The following is a 17,326-nucleotide window of genomic DNA, read 5'->3' on the forward strand; positions in this document are numbered from 1 at the left end:
TGAGAGCCGGAGAGAAGTGGGTCAGGAGGCTAACGTGCTGCTGCTGGAAGCCAGCGTGTGTTTATAAATCTGGGCCACGCATGAGAGCTCTGACTCAATGAGAGAAAGTGTGAGGCCAGGAGCAAGTCCACGGGCTCTGCTAGAGGGCCCCAGAGGGCATGGAATCCTGTGGAACTTGGCATTTTCAAGAAGCCATCATTTCACTCCAGGTCATCACCAGATCTCTGTGGGAGAAAAGTCTGTCTTTCCCCCAAGCACTGCTGTCAATAAGCTTCACCCCGAGTGAGGGGATGGCTGAGCCACTGTCTCCTGGTGAGGCCACGGTGATGGTGTGGGCCTGAGGTCACCCCCCGTCCCCAGGATGACAGATGAGGAACAGAAGGCTGGCAGACTGCGAGGCAGGACCACGTGCAGGCAGCTTCTGTCACCTTGCCACCACGTGTCCTTCAGCTTCTCGTCTGAGGAGAGACATCTGGATAGAACCAGCCTCCTCCTTCCCCAGCGACGAGCGGGCACATTCCCAAGCCCATAGACCATTCTCTTGCTTGAAAAGACAAAACCTCTCTTCAGATGGAGGGGGCTGGGACCTGACCTTTTCCTCCATTGGCTTTTAAGCTCTCAACTGACTTGACCTCCTCCCCCAGCTGAGAGGCTGGCCCGGGCCAGCTCTCAGATCTGGAGAGAGCTGACTTCATCCTGGCTCTTGGATAAGCAGACACAATGGAGAAAGCTCGGTGGCCAGGATGGGATGGTGCCAATAGTGAGACTCTCTGGCTGCCTGATGTCACCGGTCAGGCATCCAGAGCCCACGAGCCTCTCGGGGCACCAAGGGTAGAGCCAAGCGCCTCCTCCTAGTACATCGGAGAGTGCTTGGCGTCAGTCCATGAGCCGAGTGCCCCAGAACGCCAATCAGTGTGGGGCCTTGGCCAATTTCAAGGCTTCCGGTCCGAATGCCACCCGAACTTTGGCCCTGGTTCAAGGACTTCCAGGCAGCTCCCTCTCCTCGCCTCCACAGTCTACACACAGCCCTCACTGACTGGGGATAGATGGCTGCAGGGACCAAGAAAGACTGGCCTCTCATCGCGTTTTCTTCTCCACTCACATGAAGGCGAGGCTGGAACGCAAAACCTTTGCATGATCTAGGATTCGCCCTGGCCCCTGCCTGGCTCAGCCACCGATCAGCTAGCATCACACAAAGGGAGGGCCTAGGCAGAGAACTGAACTATCGATTTTTAAAGTAACTTCAATCTAGCAGGCGGGAATCATGGAGGGAAAACCATCTCCACGCTTGTTTCTTTAAGCAGCAGCAGGGCCGCTGAGGCATGCTTTGGCAGTGGTCCTCTACCGGGGTGCAAGGTAATGCATTCCAGCTGTGCTCCGGAGTATGGGAATGAGGCTCTGACAGGGCGAGGAGGGAGCCTGAGCACCCAGCGTCTGGAATCCCCCTTTATGGAGACAAGCTGCTGGGCTTAGCAGGCAATGCAGTCGACACCAGAAAATAGTATTAATATCACTCCATTCAGCTGGTCCCCAAGTTCCACTGCTTCTTGGGAGGGAATCTCCGTGGCAGCTGGAGAAGGGGTTTGGAAGGCAAGTCTGACCAGAAGCCAGAGCAGGTGAGGAATGGGGCTTCCTGGGGCTCGGTGACACCCCACCCCCGTATTCTAGCTGCACATGCTGCCATCTCCCTTCCCCATCTGTTCCACGCTGACATTTCCTGAGCCACAGCAATGGAGACAAACTGGAAACGGTTTGGTTTTCCCAAGAAGGAGAGGAGGAAAGAAATCATCCCCACACTTCTGTTCTTAGGACAGACACATCCCACTCTCCATGGTGGCCTACTGATGAGAGCAGATCCGCGGCTGACGCTGCCACAGCTCTCATTCTGGAGCAGCATTTGCTGAAGAGCATCTGGGTGTTCATCCTAACGGAAGCACTGCTCCCTTGTTGAGAGGACATGGCCGTTTTTCTGTCACCCAGCATTCCTTCCTTCTTCTTCTGGTAACTTCGGCCTGACTGTCCTCTGAGGGGGAAATTTTCACTCACAACTCAGGCTCTGTGCTCTGGACGGGACTTTCCCAGACTTGAGGCTGCAGGGTATGGCCTCAGCTGACTGCAGATACCAACCACAGTGATTGGCTCAGGGATAAGCACATCACCCAATCAGAGCCATGGAGACCAAGGGAGACTCGTGAGGGCTTCCGGGAGGGAAGAAGATACTCTGTCTGTTTGTTATTCTGGCAGCACCACACAGCTTGTGGTCTGCGGGATCTTAGTTCCGCTGAGCAGGGATCACACCTGGGCATGCAGCAGGGAAACCATGGCGTTCTAACCACTGAACCACCAGGAATTCCCAAGGAAACAGATGTTCTTTCTGTTGGATTTCAATCTACAGGGGAATAAGCCTGCAAATATAGGCTCCTTGCCCCCACAGGATAAAAGCCTATTTGAGAACAGAGCCGAAACACAGGATGTGAAGCAGAGAGAGAAAAACTGAGTCTTCTGATATAATTCCTAGTCCTCAGTTCACCCATGCCTGAAGATCTGTATTGAGCTTTTCTATTACGTAAGCTTATATATCCTCCTTCTGATTTAATCCAAAGGTCAAATGGTGGCTCCTAAGCCAGGAACAAGATTCACTTTGATCTATATGAACAACCACCAGAAGTGGAACCTCAACATGCAGAGGTTCTGAAACCAAAGAGCTTCTCTTTCCTCTCACTTCAGGTTATTTAGGCCCTTCTTGTTTTAGCCATCAGAGGTAAAAAGTCAGAAACAAGACCCCTACATTCATGCACTGCTACCTGGACAGCCATTCTTAGGGATGACATCTTAGCTCTTGTCCTTTCTGTAGTATCCATTCTTTTTTGTTCAGTATCTAAGTAAAACTACTCCCTTTATCACAATCTTCTGAACCCACGAGAATAAGCACCTTCAGAACTCTGACAAATGACAGAAGATCACGCCGTCAGCTTGCTGAGCTCCCGCCCCATCCGAAACCTTGAGTATCTGGCTCCGTCTCAACCCTCACTTCTTTCAGGCTCAGCAGCTGGAGGACTCCACCTCCCTTTTCCTTTCATCATATGGAACTGTTAGTAGCTTTTAGAGCACACTGGCTGTTTCTCACCTCCCTGATCCTGCCAGTCCCTCTAGGTGCCCCTCTCTATGCATATTTCTGTCAACTCAGTCAATGATAAGCTCCCTGAGGGCTCTAACCCCCCAGTGTCTATGGTCAAGCCTAGTGGACAGCAGGCACCCAGGAGCTGTTTGCTGAATGGGTGGAATGAGTTCCACCCCCCACATGAAGCCAGCCCCAAGCCTTGCCCTCCCCAGAATACCATGGCCTGAGTGCAGAAACTCTAGATCCAAGTGAGCTCAAGCCCCCTGGGGGTGCGGGAGTGGGAAGAGGGGCTCACCATGTCCCCCATGTGGGGCTGGAACTCAAACTTCATAGGCGGACAGAAGACGTTGTTGTACATCTCCATGAGGCGCTGCTTGTCACTGGTGGCGTCCAGGTTTTCCACGGCATTCTCGATGGCGTCCAGACCCTCGTGCTTTGACTGTTCCAGGTTCAGCTCAGCAGAGAGGAAGGTGCGCAGTGCGCGGTTCAGGCTGGCATGGTATCCTAAATCACAGCACTGCTGTGGAGTGGAGAAGGCACGTGAGCAAACCAAGGACAGCTGTGAGGCTTGGCAGAGGGGAGGGCGGCGCCCAGGGCAGGTCTGATCAACGAGATCTGTGCTACCGGAAGAAGGCTGGCCCTCCATGATCTGGGTGATATTTCTCCATTCTTGACTCCTAGTTCAATATGTAGGATTCCTTAGAGGACTGTGAGGTAGTCAAAAGGAAGAGGACTCATTGGGACAAAACGAAATTATTTAATCATGCTGTTCAGTAAACATGAAAGAGTTGGGGAGAATTTTCTTCTATTTTCAGGTTCTTCTGGGGATACCATCGTAATAAAATTCAACAATAAAAATGCAGCCTGCCACTCCTTCAGGGTTACCGTGATTTCATTACAACATACTGACCAAGTCAGGCTGTTTCTGCATTCAGGACTTAGAAATCAGAAGTGTTGCAAGAGAATTCTACTGAGAGAAATAAAAATGGGGGAGAGGGGCTGACCCTGTCATTATCAACCCCCGCCCCTAGCAAACTCCCAACATTCTAGGACAGGCCATAGTTGTAGATTAGGATTTCTGCACTAAAGCTCTGGCCCAACAGCATTTCTGAGACCAAAAATTTCTAAATATAAGTGTTACCGGGAAAATTCACATCATTTAAGGGATTCTGATTTTTTGAAATAACGTGGGAAAAAAAAATGTATGAAAGATGCAATAGTATTAAAAAAAGCACTGGACAGGAAGTCAAGCAACCTTGGAAAAACTACTCCCCCTCCCTGAACCCATTTCCTCGACTGTGAAATGGAAAGATTTGGCTAGCAGTGGTTTTCAAGCTGTAGCACAGAGCTCTATGGTTCTGGACTCAGGCTGCCCTTAGGAGAGGGCAGCCCAGCTAGTAGGACTTAGAGCCTCCTATCCCCATTTCAACCAAACCAGCTCTGCCCTTTTTTCTATTCAATATATTAGGATTCTGTGTAAAGTCTGATTTGAAGAAAGAATTCTTCTGTTAAAGAGTAAGACTGAAAATATCAGTACTTGAACTAAGCATAATCCCTGAGGCCCTCTTCAGCAATGGCAGTCTGTAACTCTATTCCTCATTCCTCCCAAAGGACCCAGAGATCCAAATTCCTCAGTCACCCATTATCCCCTCTGTTGCTCAAACAGTTTTGAGATCCAGAACTTGAGATGAAATATCAGAGAAAAATCCATGGATAGAGTGAGACCATCTGCCTGATTGCCATTTCGTTCCATAAGCAGGCATCAAATTAACTCTTCCCCCAGTTTTCCCCCCACCGCCTCCTTCATGATCACACTGGGAACAGCCACTGCTGGGGAAGAATGCGCCTCTTCCTTGCAGCATTTAACAAGAAGCTCCACGACAGAGTGCTTGTCAGGCTGGGCTCTGGATTCAGTGCCAGTGGGCCCTGGCAGGTGCCTGGCTGTGCGGAAGAACAGCAGTTACAGCTTAACTAGAGGCAGAGGATGGAAAGACATTAAATTCAGTGGGGAGGGAAGCTAGACAAAAGCGGCTGATTGGAAGGCTGCACACGCAGGGGCCCTTTTTCCTCTGGGAGATGCTGCTGGTCTAGCCAAGCCTCCCTTGAACCTGTAAACCTTCCTGACTAGTTCGGCGTAGACTCCTGCTGATGAATTTCACGCCTGTAAGTCTGATGAACAGGAGTAACAATGCCCACATGGCTGAGCAAGTGCGTGGTGGAGGTGGGGGCACCTTTTCAGTGCAGAAGAGAATTAGGGGAGGCAGGCTTCATAACCTTTACATATTTTTAGTAACTCCCCTCTCCTCTCCATTCTCACTACCTGTATCCTAATTCATACTCTTATCAACCTACAGTGCTGTCTGCTTCACTGTTCTAAAATATGGCTTTTGTTATACCTACTCCCCTGCCGAAGAACCTATAATAGCTCTCATTTTTTTCCCTAAAGTAACATCCACCTCCCTCAGTAGGGAAATTTAAAAATGCCTCCATTTATTAAGTGTGCTTACTATATGCCAGTGTGCTAAATGCTTTCTGTATATTTTGCATTTTAATCTGCATAGTGACTCCAGTAAGGTGGGTATTATTTTAACTTTCCAGACTAGAAAGCTGAGGCTCAGTGAAATTAAGCAAAGTTAATGGTCAGAGAAAAGTGTAATTTGTTTTCTATCTCACCATCTAACATCATCTGCCTCTATTTTCTTCTTCAGACTCTTCTGTTCTAATCCAACGACATACTCATTGTTTGGGGTCGAGTATTAGAAAACCATAGGCCTCAAATCAGCTGTATGACTGTTAGCAAGCTACTTAACCTCTCTGAGCCCCAGACGGGTAACATCCGCCTTGGAGGTTGTGGTGAAGCTAATACATGTTTACCTTTATCTGGCACCATGCAGACCAAACAAACACTGATCACCTGTATCTCCAGATCCACTGACTTTCAGCTCCAGGCATTCTCTCTTCCTGAAATGGTTCTCACTCCTCTCACCTGCTGGAACTGGACCCAGTCTTCAAAATCCAAATCAAATTCTCAGCCTCCAGGAAGCCAGCCATCCCTACAACCCTGGCACATACTGACCCTCCCCTCAGAATGACATCCATCTACAGCCCTTGGGTGACACAGGACACACTCCCTCATTCTGTAACTTGCCATTTCACATGAGCCTCCAAAGAGGGCTTGGCCAGCGTCTTACTCTTTCTTTGCATCCCTTACTATTAGGCCTTGCTCATAGCAGGCATTTAATAAGTACAGTTGATTGATTGATGCCAGGAGTACAGATTCTAGCCTCTGAGGAAACAACCCACTCAGGCTGAATACTGATCTTAGTCAAGTGGGCAGTTGTGGCCACTGAAGCCTTTTGTTTTGCTCACTCTGGATGGCCTACAGAAGACACAGAGCTTTTTCGGGGCCAGTCCAGTCTTTATTATAATAACTGCCCTGCAGCTTCTCCGTGCCAGTGCGTGGGGGTCTGACTCATGGTGTGCCCTCTGCCTCATCCATGCCTTCAGCCAACCAGGGAGATTCAGAATAGGTTTTCCAGAGCCTTGGCTACCCACATATCTGAAAGGGCAAGAGCCAGAAACTGAGGCATCAGAAAAGAAGCAATTTCTCGCAAGGCTAGGTAAACAAGATTTGAATATTTCATCCCCGTCCCCTGTAGAATCCCAGTGAGCAGAGGCAGCACATTATTTTGCTCACAATGGGGACAAAGTATGTTTTCCATGGCTTCTGATGAGTTTTGTGGCCATGCTGGGCTCCCCTGGCCATTTCTGGGTTATATAAATGTTTGATGAAAACTCTCTCAGGGGAAATCAAATTTTTATAAGAATTTAATGATAGCCCTTCCAGATGTGTGATGACTTGAACTGACGGTTCATTAACCCTTCACCAGCTGACAGTCTCATCCAGAGATCTAGGGAAGGCCTAGAAACGTAATACCCACTTCAAGCTCTCATAGAAGCGAGAAATAATTGCCCTTAATAAAATGTCCTGTTGAGAAAGCTGGGTTCCCTCCCGTCCGACTTGGGTGCATATGGTGTCACAGATTCTCTGCCCACACACAGCACTCACCACACTCCATGAGGACAATGCCTGGTTCTTCATTCGTCCATCTGCTTCTGGGGGAGAAAAGTACATTCCAAGGAGCCTGTGGTTCTTAGACTATCTCAAGCCACTTCAGAATGTCTTTTTTGGCCCGAAGTCAAGGTTTTCCTGGTGTGTATCAGATGCTTCAAGTGGATTCCTACAATCTGAGATTAAATCTTATACTATACAATGAAAAGAAGTGAAGGGCTAGTCCTTGAATGGACTGGCATCCACACAAATCACTTCTTTCACTTATCCTCGATGCCTGAGCCCACAATGAGCTTTGACATTGCCAAGAAGGAGGCAGAATGGTGTCCATAACACAGATGGCAATGGACTGGCACAAGATTCATCCCACGTCTCAAAGCAAGTTCTGGATACTGTCACGATCTCAAAGCCAAGGGATAACCGGGCTCCCCACTCACTTCTGCTCTAACTGTTGGTTCCTGGCCATAGTATCTTTTTGGCCATTTTTATGGCAACAGATGAGCAAGAAAAAGCAGGAAACTACTGATACATATAATAACATGAATGGAGCTCAAAAACATCATGCTGGGCAACTGAAGCCAGATTTTTTAAAAAGTATATACTATATAAAAAGCCCACCTTTGTGAAGTTCTGAAACAGGCAAAACTAATTCATAGTCAAAGAAATCAGAACAGTGGTTGCCTCAGGGTGGAGGACTGACTGGGAAGAGAAAAGAGGAACTTTCTGAGGTGATGGAAATATTCTACATCTTGATAGAGACACAGGTTATAAAGGTGTAAGATTCATCACAATTCTTACAATTTAAGACAAGTTCAATCATTGTATGCAAATTAGATCTCAATTAAAACAGTATTGAAAGGCAAAAAAAGGAAAAAAATCTTGGCTTAGGAAATCATCTTCTTCCTCCTTCTTCTGTTCTTTTAATGAACACATTATGTACTCAGCTAAGTACTGTAGTAAGCCCTGTACTTATTAAGGTAGAGAAGAGACTTGGTTCCTGCCCTCAGGGAGCTTACAGAGACTAAAAGACCTTCCTCTGTTCTCAGTGAAGTGGCTCTCAAACTCTTTTTGGCCTCCAACTTACAGTAAGAAATATGTCTTATATTGCCACACACACACACTCACACACACCTCTAACATAATAGTTTTACCAAATAAAACTTAACCTTACTAATGTAATGCACCCTGATGTTTTCTTTCCCATTCTACTCTATCCTAGTCTAGTTTATTCATTAAAATAAAATAAGCCAAACTTTCATGATTCCTCTAATGGATCATGACCTATGGTTTGAAAACCACAGTCCTACTTCCTGTGCTTAGCTCTGGTGCTGCAATTGGCCAGTCAGATAAAAGATGATCTCTCTGTATGTCTATGAATACCTCTAGGGTAAGAATTATTTTATTCTTTTTGTACCTTGATGCTGCAGGGCATATAGTCTCATCCCAAAGAAATACTTACTGAACATTTGTAGAGCATAATAATGTTATAACGCTTTCTTTCTTTTTCTTTTTTAGAAGACTAATTAATTTCACTCCAGGAAAAATAAAAGCACAAACAAGAAACAAATGAAATAAAGCAAGAGCAGTTTCACTATCCATGCGGCCTGCGGCACTGCCAGCCTGGACTCGCTCCTAGTGGCCTAGAGCCATGCCCTGGCTAAATGCTAGTGGCGTCTCACTCAGCGCCCTGAGGACAGGCTCCGGACAAGCTTCTTCTTTTAAATGATAATAAGGAGCAAAATAGGCTGCTCCTTGGACTGATTTAAAAACACATCTCACATCTGAGGGAGGGTCTGCGAACTGTGACTGACTTAGCAGTACCCACCTCTTCCGCAGAGGTCAGGGTTTTGGTGAAAGGGGAGAGAAAGCTATCCTGGGGGCAAAGGAAAGAGAGAAGGAGAACCCGCAGCAGAGGTGTGGTGGACCGCCCAGGTATGATTTCTGTTTTTTTTTTTAATCGAATGTGAGATAAACAGCAGAGATGGAACATTAGAAAGAAGTGATTCTCCTCCTCATGCTGAGAACAGGCCTCTTTCCCAACAGTGAGGAGCTGTTCCCGTGAGGAGGAGAAAGGATCCTGTCCAAGGCTCTGACCTCCGTTGAAGGACAGTGTTCAGATCAGCATCAACAAGTAGAGAGAACAAAGCAGGGCCTGAACAGGGATCAGGGCTCTACTTACCCGGTGAACGATGACACTCAGGGCATTAAGAGGCTGATACCTACTGACTCAAAGAGCCCTGGCTGAAGGGAAAGAGAAATCGCTATTTTAGAAACCTCCCCCAAGCAGCTCTGATGTGAGGCCAGATTTAAGTACTCAGTGATTTAGCCCAGTTCTTCAGTTTGCCAGGGGGGTGGATGGGAGACACAGCAGAGTTCCAAACCATCTCTGTGATAAGCCTCTGGTCAACCAGCTAGTTACACAATGGCCAATCTTAGACCAGAACCACACACAACATGGCGAAATGTGGCAGGTCCGTTTGCAGAGAAACCAAGGTAGACAGGCAAGTATGTGAGGTCTGGCCAGAGGCTCACAAAACTCAGTTGCTGCCTGCTGACAGCCAGAGGCACATATCAGACCTCTGTGAGGAGAACGCCAGGCTCCGCCTGAGGCCCTGGAGACTGGGAGGCTGAGGCTAGCTGGATGCTCCAGGCCCCTCACTCTGATACAGGAGGGAGAGGCAGGGGTACTTAAGCAGCTGCAGTCAGGGCTGGCTCAGAACTGGCCCAGACTGGTGTCTGCAGGTGAGAGCCATTGCAAGACGTAACTATAAGGTATAAGGAGAAGCAGCGAAGAAGTGAAGTTGCTCAGTCGTGTGCGACTCTATGATCCCATGGACTGCAGCCTACCAGGCTCCTCTGAAGGAGAAGCAGCAGCAGAAACCAAACCAAGGCCGACCCGTAAGGCCAGAGACAAAATCCTTATCCCTGTGTCTGCCCCACGCAATACACATGCGCCTAAGATTCTGATCTCTCATCATCTGTGCGTCATATCAGTGAGTATGAGCCAGAGGTCAGGGGCATCCGGGTGCCTTCCTGACCAGGACTCTGATTTGCAGTTTAACTTTGGGCAGGAACTCTTTCGACCCCCTACCTAGCTTTCCTTATCTACAAATTGGAGATTGTAATATTGACCCAAAAGAGTGACATGACAATCAAATGAGATAATACTGAGAACCATTAAGAGATATATAAACTAATAAGTAAGACACACTTAGCCTTTAGTTCTTGGCACTCAGTTCTATGGGCAAGTGGCTGATCTAAGGGAATATTTCCTGGGACACACAAGTGCACAGTGGTTGTGAGCCTGGGTTTACTAATCAGACCTAGGTACCAATTTTGCCTCTGTCATTTATTAGCTCACTCTGGGTAAAGTCATCTAAACTTTCTGAATTTAAATATGTAACAATGGAGGTAGTAACGCCTTCCTCCCAGGATTCTAGGGAGGACTGAATGAAAAGAAGTGTAAAGTGCTTCACCTGATACCTGGTACATGGCAAGCCCCAGAGGGGTCATGGCTACCATGTTCATAAGCGTTCTCAAAATGCTCTAAGATGCCCGAGCAACAGAACTGGGGCACTCCTGACCAGATCTTCAAAATCAGGAGAAGGGACCCTGTGTCCCTCTTACCCTTGCACCTTCGGCTTTAAGCACTTACATCAATAAGGTCAGACAGGTCGTGGATGTAGTACTTGAAGACAGATGCATTGGTGGCTTCCAAGGCCAGTAAGTACTCATTCCGGGCTTTAATGGCCTTCAGCTTATTCTCCGTATACTTGGCTTGGCGCTGAAAAGAGAACAGAAGTTCATTTTTACTTTTTAATTTTTTTAACAGGGGAGACTGTTCTCTAAAAGATAAAAAGTACAGTACATTCAAGAACCACAATTGTGCTGCTACTCCCTATGCGCGTCTGCCTTAAATTGGGTTCTAATTCTGTGTAATGAGATTCAAGGGCATAATGTAGAACAGCCCAGGAAAGGTTAGTGAGGCTCCTACTTTAGACGTGTGTCCCACTTCGGTTCTGTCTGTACATTCCATCCTCCACCCCTGCACCGCCACCCTGAAGGAGTGTCACCAGACCTGCCGCTGAACGCCTGACACCTGAAGCCAAACCCTAGGTCTACAGTTCCCCTCCCAGGCTTGGGGAAAGGTGACTACTGTTTCTTGTTGGTCTGCTACAGATGCCCAGGTTCTCCCAATAATTAGGATTTCTTTCAGGGCGACTGCAAGGTCACTAGGCGCTGAAGGAACCCCGAACCTCCTCGCTCTGCTCTCCGCAGGGCACGCTGGAAATCTCCTAGCAGTCCCGACTTCCGCAGTGTTCCTCCCCAGAGTCCACACACCTTCTCCTTCATCTTCTCGATCTTCTTCACCGAGCTCCTCCGGACATGCTTCTCCTCGATGCGGACGTTGGATGTGGAGTCAGGGGAGCGTGGGGCCTGCCGGTCCTCTTGCTTTACAGATTTTCCAATTTGCTTCTCCTCCTGCTTCTCCGCCTCCTTTAGCTTGCTCTGAGCACTGATGCTGTCGGCATTGTACATGTGATATGTCTTCATGACCTGCAAGACACCCCCACCCCCACCCCTAGAGGTCAAGCCAGTGGGGTCAACTCTTTGCTTTACAGACTAAGAGACTCAGCTGGACCTCTCCTCCATGAGCAATATTCTCATACCCTTAAGGGCAAAATTCATACGTGTTTGGTTCAGCAAACTTTCTATATTAAAGACCACTCCTAAGCACAGGAAAGCAGTATTTGAACTGAGCCAACATGTCTTATTGTTTAAATGATTTTATGTCTTCCACCATAGGATTGTGGAATCCGTAGGATTCCACAGGAATCATTTACTCCTATTTATGAACATTTGTGAGCATTTTTACTTTATATGGGTAATTTCCGTGACTAGTCATCTCACAAGACCAAGATAGGAAACATCAGCACTCAGACCCCAAGAGCAAAGCCTTCCTGGGCTGGCTGGGACCCTGAAGGGGGCAGCACAGCATGCAGAGCAGCCCACACTTAGGGGACTTTCAGATACGAAACGGGGAAGCGGAACAGTTCCACACCTGCTTTCTACTGGCCTGTGTCCTGGGGATCTGCCTGGTTCGCTTTATCCAGGTCAAATGCCCTCTCTCACAGCAAGAACAGGGCAGCCACCACTTACTGAGCACTGAGTGTACTTCCCTGACTATGTGCCAAGTGCTACGCATGCATTTTTTTATTCTTGTAGCAATCCTGTGGTCTAGACAACAGCCCCAAGAAGACTGTAAACCTGCAGAAAAATTCAGGGAAGAGCCTAAGAAGGAATCCATATCAGGTGAAACTGGAGTTGCCGAAGGAAGGACGTAATATCAAAGGAGAAGATACAACGTTCACATTTTTCATCACAGCAACGGTTTGGAAGTCTAGTCCCTTTTCCTAAAGAGGAGGCTGGGAAGCCTGGGACCTGCCTTCATTTCCTCCCAAACACACCACTTCTAGCCACCAGGTGTCTGCACCTCCCTGCTGGAGCTCTCTGTTTCCACACAGCGAGCCTCTGCTGCTATCTGGAAATTCAAAACGCTTGATGACAAACCAAGTTCAAGAGTGCTGACATCCTGATGCCACGAGTGGGAGAATCAGAGAGTGTGGGAGCTGGGGTGTATGCGTGTGTGAGAGCAGGGACTGAACAACAGAGGCGGACCAGGTGTAATAATAATAATCTCGATCACCTGGTCAATGCTGTGTGTCAGAGGCCTGATGTATGTCACCTCATGTAACGTTCACAACAAGTCTATGAAGGACGTGCTATTATTTCCACTTTTAAAGATGAGGAAACTGAGGCTCAAAGAAATTAACTCTCACATCCAAGGTTACACAGCTAGTAAATAAATCAGAATCAGGATTCAAACCCAGGTTTGTCAGGCCACAAATTTCATGTCCTTAGTCACTGAGCACCAGTGTCTCCCTTCTGTATGGGCCACGGCTGGATTAGTTGGGAAGAAAGGCTAAACTGAGTCAAGAGAGGCTTAAAAAGAGAATCCGGTTTCCATATCAATGTTGAGTTAGAGCCGTAGTCTCAAATGGGGGCTAATTTGGCCCCCCGGGGGAACAATCCCCAGAGAGATTTTTCATTGTCATTCATCTGGCCCCAAATGTCCATGATTCCAAGGCTGAGAAATCCTGGGTTAGAGGAATTTTGTGGGTATGTATACTCCTCCCTTAGCTGGAGGTGGAGGAAGGAGTACAGAATATTAGGATACTGACAAAATCAAAGTGCTTTAGACATTAAATCATGTCTCACTTTCGATGGAGAGTGTTTAAAATCAGTTCCACCTTACTCTGAACCTGACATTTCCCTTAAGTATAAGATCTACTCTGTATATTCTCTACATAGGAGAAGCAATATTTAGCATCTGACAGCATTAAAAACCTTCCTAAGTAATTTGTCTTCCAGGTTTCCAGACTGACTAAGAAGCAAGAAATAGGCATCTGCTATCCTAGCTGAAGAAGGGTAGATAGGAGGCTCCTTTTTCTCTTTTCATCTGAATGTGACTAAGGGATTCAAAAGTTTGAGTGAACCGTTATGAAAGTGAATTGATTTTAAGAAAGTGACTTTTTATTTCATGAAGATGTGTGATAAATAAAGAGGAAATGCTGTTAATGAACAGGAAGGACCAAATGAAAGGGGGAGCTCAAAGGCCAACAGGACAACAAATGAAATAGTAAGAATTAACAACGCATATTACTCCTTTCCCCTAGAGAACTTAAAGAACTCACTTTACAAGAGGAAAACACTACCTCGTCTAAGAAACTATAAATTCCTAAGGGTAAGTACCACTTCTTCTTTTGTGTTTTTCTTTCTTCTCCACAGTTAACAAATATGTTATGTACACAGTGGTAGATTTACAATCAATGTCATTGCCCAAATGACTGAATCTCTCCTCTGTGCAAATACAGGAGAAGTATAACTAGGGTCCTTCAACTCAAGGGGAAACTAAGGATAAAACTTGAATAATTGATTGTAAAAAAAAAAATTGTTGGAGATATAGGGAACTCAAGATAGGAGTTGAAGAAATATATACAGTGAAGCAAATACAAACTAGGGGGAAAATTCTGAAGTCTAAATTCTCAGTTCTACAAAGGAATTCACTTTACTTTGAAAAACCAAATATTGAATTCATGTCTTTAATTCTGCTCCCTCCCCAAGCCACACCAAAATAACAGAAAAGAGTTTTTATGTTATTTTTTAGTTATAAACTGAGAAAAAGAATGAAAGCCGAAGATGAAAAGTGGAGCGGCAAGAAGCAACCAGACGAAATCACAGAAACCCTCAGAGGAATCAATGGAAGTGGGATGAAGGTGGGGCTAAGAACAAAAAGTACTGAGTGCCTGAGAACAATCAGACTTCCAGACCTCCCCTGCCCCTCTGCTGGGAAGACTAGAGGTTTATTTTCTTAGGGAGGGTCTATGTCTGGGGAAAGCTGGCCCAGCTGAGGATAGGGCTACTGAAACTAAAACAGGAAAATTCTATACTGAATGTTGAGATGACTAGGTCTCTTCACAGCTCAGACTCTAGATATAGGTAGGAGATTAGAAAAGCCTTATATGGGGAACTGCTCACCTGATACAAAAGACCTACACATACTGACATCAGGGCTTTCCCAAGGACACAGTCCAGTCAGGTCACCCTATAGGAAAGACCACAGTTGACACAGAACTTTCAAGCACCATTTAGTGTCTCACTTTAAAATATGAGCAGGCAACTGAAGATTACCAGACATTTAAGGAAAATATCTAATGTGAAAGACCAAGACCAGAACAAGCAATTTGGGAGAAAACAGAAAGTATACAGAAAGAAGAAAACTTCAAAATTAATCCATCAATAATATCCTTAGTAAGATCATTAAGAAATGAAAAGACAATAATCACGAAACAAGAGCAGGATGCAACAAAAAAGGAACATTTAGAGAACAATAGAAGAGCCCTTGGCAATTAGGAGTTAATTCAGACATCTCTCCAAAGAGCCTGACTTCATGCCCTTCTTCTGTGTATACACATGAAAGACTGATCACCTCACCTTTTTACTTTTTTACTGCTTTACTTTTCTGTCTCTTATGTTAAAATTAATGCCTCGAGTTCAAGGACATCCCTTACATGTCTTTGTATCCCTAGTGCCAAGTGCTGGGGACTATTAACTGACATTGTTTCAAGGAAGCAGGTGCTAAATTCCACTCTGAAGTGGCTCTGCAGACAGCTGCCGCACCAAATCAAGGGGATATATATTCATGGGTAGTACAGGAGCTTGAAACCTGTGGGGCGACAACAGCTTCAATGTCCCCACACCTCGTCTTTCTTTCTCAATCCTAGGGCTTCGCTGGCTCTTCCTGCTCAGCCAGTCCGCGTGCCTTCCATGCCCCCGCCTTCACCCCTTCCTGTGGGAGCTGGTTGGGCTTTTCCAGATACAGCCTTAGAGTATAACCGAGGAGAGAATTCTGGAGTTCTTTGGGAAGCAGTGTGCTCTGACTTCAAAGGCATTCCTGATTCATCAGTCAGAAAATGAAAACCACTGATACCATGGCCTACAAACCAGCCAGTCCGTTAGGGGGTAAAGAGCACGTGGAGGAGAATGCGCCCTAAGATTGCTCTCTGAGAGCAGCTGTGGCAAGCGGCCTCTGGCACAGAGTGCCAAGTCAGGAAAATCAAAGGCCCTTCAGGCAGAAAAGAGGAAGGTGCAGAAAGGCAGCTGGCCACTGATGGTGAGCATCTGGGCCTCTTGCCCAGAGGCATCTTTATTTGGGAACACCTGGGTCCTGCCCCTTAGATTACCAGGATTCAAAAATATCTAAATTCTCAACCCAAAGGTAATCAGTCTCCCCAAAAGAGGTATTTGTGGGCATTAAGGACAGATACAAGGAAACAGGAGCACTGAATATGCTGGGTTCCTTTACATCCTTGGTTTCCTTCATCCCATGCTTGCAAATAACTTGGACTGCTTTTCCGAAGATCAAACGAGGGCAAAGTTCCTTACAAAAAGTCCTTCCTTGTTTTCTTCTTAACTCCTCTGAGGGGGAGAGAGACAGGCAGAGAGAATGTGTACAACAAGTATCTCCTGGAGCCAGCATACAAAAGTCCCAAGCTCCTGCTTGAAACCACTGTCATGTAGGGTGACAATCACCCTGGCTTACGCAGGACTTTCCTAGGCTCAGCACTGAAAGTCTCATGTCCTGGGAAAGGCGTCAGTCCCAGGCAAACCGAGAGAGAGTTAGTCACCCTAATGCCATGGTACCTTACTCAGACCAGTCCTATACTTATTTTACACTCCAGAAGAAAAAACTTATACTTCTATTCTCTGAACTTTCTAAAGGCTAACAATCTGCAAACTCATCTGACCCTTAACTACAGTCTGATACTTCACGAAGCATGAGTCCCCCAAATCCCCCACTCCCCCAGGAAATGGGAGACACCAGCACATGGAATATGTGGAGATCTGGCTCACAGAGGTCTGGAGTACCCACTAAGATCATACAGCTGGTGGAGACCAGGTAGGATCTGGGTTGCCTAATTCAGGAGACTCTAGTCATTAGAGCAGGGGTTTCAATCTTGGTACTATTGACCATTTTAGGCCAGACAATTCTTGGTTGTGGGGACCTGTCCTGCACATTATAAGATTTCAGTTGCATTCTGACTTCCAGCACCTCCTACTCCAGTTGTGACAATCACAAATGTCTGCAGACATTTCCAAGTGTCCCCTTGCCTGAAAAATCCCCCTGATTGAGAATCACTGCACCAGACTGTTTTGCCTTCTCTGGAACTTTCCATCTCTGCTCATTTCTCTCTTCCTACTGTCTACTGGCCTTAAATAGATTATAAGAGTGTGTACCAACTCACCTAATGGAAGGAGACACCATGCCCAGCCAATTCTTGGTTTGCACACCAGTGGGAGGACCTTATGCTCTGTGTTGACTGTGGCCTCACAGTGGCCAGTGAACACTGGTCAATGTTGGACTGCCTGAAGACTACAGCTGGAAGTGCCACCTTGGCCCTCCTCAGACCAAAGCAGTGAGTTCCAAGGTTTTCTTTCTTACACCAAAACATATTATGTCTTTTCACTTATTTATTAAAAAAAAAAATCATGGTACATTAGGGACCAGGATG

General features: G+C 46.6%; 1 protein-coding gene across 19 annotated transcripts in view; it reads right to left on the reverse strand.

Annotated features, from left to right (window-relative positions):
* The window catches only part of SRGAP2 (SLIT-ROBO Rho GTPase activating protein 2), a 254,582-nt gene that overhangs the window by 59,996 nt on the left and 177,260 nt on the right, over positions 1 to 17,326 (reverse strand). For 13 of the 19 annotated variants that reach the window (XR_015142882.1, XR_015142879.1, XR_015142881.1 and 10 more), the window contains 3 exons: positions 11,535 to 11,750; positions 10,849 to 10,977; positions 3,417 to 3,641 (listed from right to left, as the gene is read on the reverse strand). Coding sequence is in view for 15 of the 19 variants with exons in the window: in XM_086342844.1 (XP_086198970.1) it covers positions 3,417 to 3,641; positions 10,849 to 10,977; positions 11,535 to 11,750 (570 nt within the window). In the remaining 4 variants the exon portion in view is untranslated. The remainder of the gene's footprint in view (positions 1 to 3,416; positions 3,642 to 10,848; positions 10,978 to 11,534; positions 11,751 to 17,326) is intronic. The other 6 variants (XM_086342845.1, XM_086342843.1, XM_086342846.1 and 3 more) reach the window with 1 other exon arrangement.

Source organism: Bos grunniens, chromosome 16, assembly GCF_055505025.1.
Source record: "Bos grunniens cultivar Pamir isolate PY7600 chromosome 16, Bosgru_T2T1.0, whole genome shotgun sequence".
Lineage (NCBI taxonomy): Eukaryota > Metazoa > Chordata > Mammalia > Artiodactyla > Bovidae > Bos > Bos grunniens.